The following is a 6945-nucleotide window of genomic DNA, read 5'->3' as shown; positions in this document are numbered from 1 at the left end:
GTGTGTGTGTGTGTGTGTGTGTGTGTGTGTGTGGGATGATGTGATAACGCCACTGACAGATATGCTTATGCTATAGTGATATAATTAGACGGTGATGGTGAGTGTGTACACGCTCGACCACTATTGTGACTGTACTCTGTGTGTGTGTGTGTGTGTGTGTGTGTGTGTGTGTGTGTGTGTAGGCGTGCATCAGCCATGACTCCTGAATTATCAGCTGTGCGTGATCTACTGAGTGGTCACTGACAGAACGTGTGTGTGTGTGTGTGTGCGCTCCCTCCGTGCTCATGAGTCAAATTGAGTGTAAGCAGCAAGAGCAGAGAGAGAGAGAGAGGGGGGGTGGCGGGGGGGAGGACCGAGCTGAGGAGAGAGGGCAAAGGAGGACAAGAAACGGCGAATGAAACGGACGCTGAAAATAGATCCTTTAACGCAAGTGCAAAGCAAATGACTGTAAACGGCAAAACAATGGGTGAAAATAATGAGCTGCTTTCTGTTAGCCGCACACAGAGGCGGTCCTGATGGCCGTGCACCGTACGGACCCCCGAGAGGGGCTGCAGAGCCTGAAACAGACGCTGCCGGTTCTTGCTTACGAGGTGACAGAGGTGACAGGTGATTCCTGGGGCGGACAAAAGGGCCACCAGGGGGGAGACGCAGCGAGTCCAAAATAGCCACAGAACAAAAAGGACCTTTCTGTCCTGGCAGAACAATGAGGAGCAGAGCTGAAGGCAACAGTGTCTCCTGTAAAGACAGCAGGGCATTCCCTTGAGCAGCAGAGGGTTTTCACACCGACACTGTCGGAGACGGAGTTCACCTTCGACACAGCCAGGAGTTTGTCAGATTTGGGGAAATGTTGTGATCATTTTTTCAGTATCTCTCACTCTGACTACTTCTAGACACATTAGTATCAGGTTCAGCCCCCACGTCTGTGGTAATGAAACTGTTTTAGTTTTTTTTTTTTCCACACCTCTGTTTTGATCCTAATCTGTGTCATCTGTTGTTCAGTGACGAGCAGAGGGAGAACAGTAGAGCTTCTTCGTTAACAGTTGCCAACGGCAGCTGGAAATGAAAGGAAGTCAAACCTGTAGCGTTGTCGTCCGGACAGAGGAGTCATGATCCGAAAACACGCTATCAAAGATAATATTAATAATCAGTTATTCTTCTGACCGTGTACAGAATAAAACAAAAACTAAACTGACAACAGCTCCACCACCAGGTGTGACGATTATTTCAGCATACGTTTTGAGTTTAACTCCATTTTGTTTACATCTCCATACTGATCATGGTTCATGCTGCGGACACACTGTCTGTTCAGAGGAGCAGGACGGTAGGAGACGTCGTACTCTCACCCGTCACACTCTGGGGAACGCTTTTAGGCTCAGTGCAAGTCCAGCTGAGAGATAAGTTAACATTAAGACGAGGACTTGAGCCTGTTCCAGAGCCACGGTGCCGCCTGTGTGTGAATGGACTGCACCGTGGCCCCGGCCACACCGTCAGCCAGCTGGTGCGTGTCAACAAATGTTTCTATAGACAATTTAAAGTCCCGCTGCTGTAGAAGAACTCAGTGTCCTCTTACTGTCAACAGTGTGTGACTTCTGTTAAAAACAACTTTTAACAATTGAACTTTAAATTGACCCTGGGATTTGGATTTTGAAGCTTTAAATTGACCCTGGGATTTGGATTTGGAGTCATTTGATATTGGAGTTTTTTTTTTTTTTTTACTTCACTCTTCACATCGCTGCTGGCATCCTGCACCAACTTCCTGCCCTGAAGAGAAAACCCTGGCTCATCAGCATAACTGAAATGGAGTTATCAAAAATAATGAATCCTGTAACAGTCTGATTTAAACCGTTTTCTAAGTCGAAATGTAAAAGTTACGAAGTCAAAAACGATCCTGTTTGTCACCACAGAAGCAGCGGAGGCTTCTAGACTGTGGCCTCTGTGCTAATGTGTCATATCACACAGAGGTAACACACACTGACAGCACTGTCTGGTAACCTGCTGGTGGTGACAGACTAATTTCAAACTAACAATAGGAAGTGCTACGCTAACAGCCCGTCTTGGCATCGACATGAAAGGTTAAGATTCAGCTCAGTGTTTAGGCTTCAGCTGCAAATGAATCTTTATTAGCTTTCAATGCAGCATTCATTTCATTTCATCCAGCAAAATATTCCACATCATTATAACAGAAACTGTTGATGAAACTCTCTGACTCTGTGCTATTAAAAAAATGACCCTCGATATTTGTCTTTAGACCTAGGAAAGAGGAATTTAAAAAACGTTCCAGTAATAGAAGATAATTGTGGCCAAAGAGAGTGTGTTTCTAAAAAACACTAAGTCTGTGCCTGTTACAAACAGCAGACGCTACAAGACGTGAAGTAAAATGAAAAGTATCAAACCTGTCGTTGTCGTCGACAGAACAGACAATATGTCAGTGTTTTTTTCTGTTTTCTTCAGAGTCACTGACCTCATGACAGAACAGACAATATGTCAGTGTTTTCTTCAGAGTCACTGACCTCAGGCTTCGACCACAGACTCTTTACAGTAAATGAACACCATCCTGGTGTTAACTGTGGTCCAGGTGACTTATTTACTGAAACAGGAAACCATTTTCAAAATAAAAGCTGCTCTTCTATAATAATGATGAAGTTAGGCTACTTTTGACCCACTGAATGTCAGATTCTTCCACCTTTAAGTCAGAATATTATCTACAGATTAAAAGAAAACCTGGAGATAATGACAAGGACAAGGACAAATGTTTGCTGATATTTTAAATTCAGTTACACTCCAGTCTATTTGCCTGCAGATTTGCATTTATATGGAGTTACTTCCTAAACACGTACATTTTCACCTGATCATCCTTGGGCTTCTCTTCAGGACCAAAGTCTGAGTCGAGGTGTCAGATTGTTCCGAGCTCAGTTTCTCTTGTGTTTTGTTTTTTTTTTATCTCAAAAGCGGGAAATGAAAATGCCCAGTCGGATGATTCTTAATAAAGTCTTATCTGTATCTGTTACATGAGCTACTGTTCAGTTGTGCTGGCATGACAGTCTGGTGACAACAGCATGGCCTCCTTCTAGAAGGAAAAAAAACAATGCTAGATTTGATGTGTTTAATTCAGGTTAAAAATAATCTGGAGCTCTGATATGTTGAGTTTTTCTCGTTATCCACTCATGTTGTCCCCAAACCACCTCACAGCAGCAACGCCTCCACCCGAAGCTCTTTCAAAGTACGTCAAAATGTGTGCCTGCTACTGTGTGCTATAGTGACTGCACACAGACTTAATAAGAAATATTGCCACGTGAAAAAACCCCCAGTTTGGGTTTGCACAGTCTCCCTCGGCAGCATCTTTATTAAAATATTCTGTCACTGCAGCGTTCTATTGGTGTCTTAAGAAGAAACAGCTTCTGTTGAGTGTCAGACCGCTTTGACAAATCACACTCCAGAGCGAGAGCCACGCTACTGTGTAGGAAAAAACAGAGCTGCTGGGAACAGCCCAGCAGAACACCAAATGTGTCGCAATCAAAGCAAATGACAGAAAATAAAGGAGGTCAGACTTAAAGCTGAAAATAGCCCCGAGAAAGCACCCCCGTACCTCAGGTATAGCTGAAAATAGCCCCGAGAAAGCACCCTCGGAGCAGCAGCCGTACCTCAGGTACGAGCCGAGCCAGCTCCCAAATGGAATAATGTCTTTTTATCCAGAGTAAATATGACGTTTCACCAAAGGAGGCGTCAGTGATGGACTTGGAGCAGCTGGAGCTAGAAGCATGTTGTTACGTCTAATCATTGTCATTACTGTTAGCAGCAGAACCAGTGTGTTCACAAGTTCAGCTCTCTGTTTAACAACAGCGCCACCAGACTGGATGAGTGGTTAAAGCAACAGGCTGTAACTGCTCAACTTTTCAACCTATTCAGCTAACAGTTGATCAAAAAAAAATTAAATAATAATAATAAAAGTAAAAAAAAAAAAACTACCCAAACTAAACCACTAAAAATAAAATAAAAAAATAAAGCGCAGCTTAAAAAACATCAGGATAAATCAGGACGACCAGGTTCAGACCACAGGATCAGAGCGTTTGAAACAGCTAATTACTCTGAGGGACAAAGGAAGTGACGGAATCCTCTCCCTCTGTCCTGAAGTACACAGTATGTACTTTGGCCACCGGGGGCGCGTGGTTGGCCCAGTGTGATCGCGCAAGCTTTAATCAATGAAAACTGCTTTGTCAGAAGTTAAACTGTGGTCCTAAAAAACTTGCTCTGCGTTCAAGACAATCTGCCACACACACACACACACACTCCTCACTCCACATCTTCTCACTAAGCTGCGCTAACTGTTTATTTAAAGAGAGTGTAGAGGTGGCCTGCGCTCTCAGATGACGTAATGTGCTGGTTGGCTGTTGCCTAGATACAGTAGAGACAGAGGGGAAAACACTGGGGCCGTTCTCTTGTCATCAAGAACTGCAGGTCTGCAGGACCGGATGCACAAGACTCTAATAGCCATTTAAAAACTGGTACAAAACAGAAAGAAGGACAGACTTTGAATGAGAAGTACTGCACATCATTCACTTCCTAAAGTGTCTCCACTGTAGATGCAGACACAGAATTCTGAACGACAGAAACGCTCACGTCGGTAGGAGCCTCATTACGGCAGACATCGCTGAAGGAACTCATTTGGTTTCCTCTGTAGTATTGTTGTCTGGTTTACTTCACGTAGCCGTCTGTAGCATATCTGACTGAACCTGAGCCATTTACCACAGAGATGAATTCCTCGCGGGAACAATAAAGGCTGCGTCTGCAGCAGCTAAAATGGCAACTGTAGAGGATGTTTGGGATCCTGGTGAATCTGGTTCACCGTTTTTATCAAAAAGAATAACAATTTAATGTTTGCGGCTCCTCTTGTACTTTGGGTTACACTGTCTCCCAATTAAGTCCACGAAAGAGAAGTCTGTTTCCTATAAGTCTGTTAATAACTGTAAGTTCTGTTATCATATCATCCTCCTGAATGCCCCCCGGGGTGTTGTTGCCTAAATGTGTTGTGCTTCATCTTTGTACATGACATTGAGGCTTTGAAAAAAAACACAATCTCCTAGCAACTGAAGCACTAAAACTTCAGACGCCTCCTCCGCCGTATTCTCCCTGCTCCTGACACCTCCACCTGAAATGCTAACACTGACTGTACAGTAGAGGCACAACTCCGTCCTCTAGAACATGTATGTTTTTATCTGCATCAACCACTGTATGAGTTGCTGCCACCTAGTGACTGGAGGCTTGTTATCGTTCAAGCATCACAGCAGTGGTAACACTGAGGTGCCGTGGAAGCTTCTCACGCTCTCCACCCCCCCGAGGTGGACCGCTCCACTATTTGAGAAGCACTTCTCTAGATAGAAACCGTAGCACGGAGCAGAATAACTGTAGATGTTTAGAAGTCACAGGTTCAGAGTACAACTTTGGCATCTTTACTTGAAAAGCAAATGAACTACTGCATGTCCAACAGTTTCATTTGAGGCTGTGGCTGCAACTTTGGCATCTTTACTTGAAAAGCACAGCTGTGGCCATGACTGTAAGATCCTCATGCGACCAAAAAAAAAAATCATCATCATCCAAATGTTTGCATTAGAGAAATGTAAGCAACAAACATCAAGTGAGAATGCACAGACATCTCCTCCACCTCCTGGATGAGTAACGATGGACTGTCGTTTCACCACCATCTGCTGCCCTGGTGCCAGAGAGAGAGAGAGAGAGAGAGAGAGAGAGAGAGAGAGAGAGAGAGAGAGAGACTGGCTGTGACCTTGGGGAGAGGCCGACATGGCTTGGTCTGTCTACATGACACCGACTCTTACTGCCAGCTGTCCATTTGCGCTGCAGAGACACCACAACATGACACCGACTCTTACTGCCAGCTGCAGAGACACCACGACACCAGAGCCGATCACCTGATCGTGACGCGTCTACTGTAGGTTTGGCCGCTGCGCTGACTCTCACTGTGCTGTGTTGTTGCTAAAAATGCACTTGAAGAGGATTTTGGATCATTTAGCAGCGTGAGTGCAGAAGGATCAGCCGACGGAGGGGATTGGCTGTGATGTTGAGAGGGACAGTGTGATAGGCCGGGGCCTCTTAGTTCAAGCAGACGATTCAAATGGAGCAGTTCTCCATGTGGCAGCGGTGATGTTTGACATTTGTGACAGTGTCCTGTAAAGGATGAGCTGTGACTGTTTCCAAATGTTCCAAAATGTTCCTTCACTGCAAACAAACCAGCGTGGTTGAAGGAGTTACAGGACAGACGGGGAGGAGTTTTAAAAAGTCAAAATGTGACTCTTATGTGACAGATAACAAAATGTCACGTGTGAAGATATTCCTCATCACAAAACACAGGGATTTGCTTTAATGTAGCCACAGTCAACAGGGGAATTAGTGGCCTTGTTTTTGTTTTTAAAGCTACTCTGTGAGAAAGAAGATATATATATATATTTTTTGTTTTTCATTTACTTTAATCTGAGTCCAAAGAACACAAACAGTGCTATTTAAAAAGTAAGGATGAAAAAGTTTTTGTCAGTCTTACAGTACGGAGGTTATTCCAGTGGCTGCATTTCTCCACAGTTCAGTTCAACGGAGCAGAAACACCTGGAAACAAAACAGCTGAATCTTATCTCTGCTCTGGATGGTGGTGGTCTGTGTGTGTGTAATCCCAGTGTCCACACTTGGCTATATTCCCCTCCTCAGTGGGGGGAGGATGAAAACTCCTCAATAACAACACTTGTTTTTATCTACGGCAGTCGTCGGCCTGTTGAGCTGGAGCCAAACCACATGTGTCATGACGACACATTTAAAGGCACAGATTTTATGATAAAAAAAAAAAACTCTTTTCAGTTTCCTCTAAACTTCCAGGTACTTCTCCCTCCTCTTTTTCCCTCCTCTTTGGGCTAAGTGCAAAGTTGTAAGTGAGCCTCAGATTAC

At 44.3% G+C, this 6945-nt stretch overlaps 1 protein-coding gene across 1 annotated transcript in view; it reads left to right on the top strand.

Moving 5' to 3' along the window:
- The first annotated feature begins 515 nt into the window (after positions 1 to 515).
- Positions 516 to 6945, top strand: part of dlgap2b (discs, large (Drosophila) homolog-associated protein 2b) — a 32716-nt gene continuing 26286 nt past the window's right edge. Inside the window, exon 1 of the mRNA XM_025057061.1 lies at positions 516 to 606. Coding sequence (XP_024912829.1) covers positions 516 to 606 — 91 coding nt within the window. The remainder of the gene's footprint in view (positions 607 to 6945) is intronic.

Source organism: Cynoglossus semilaevis, chromosome 7 (genome assembly GCF_000523025.1).
Source record: "Cynoglossus semilaevis isolate Cse_v1.0 chromosome 7, Cse_v1.0, whole genome shotgun sequence".
Taxonomy (NCBI): Eukaryota; Metazoa; Chordata; class Actinopteri; order Pleuronectiformes; family Cynoglossidae; genus Cynoglossus; species Cynoglossus semilaevis.
Note: the sequence above shows the minus strand (reverse complement) of the source record. Positions and strands in the feature narration are given on the sequence as shown.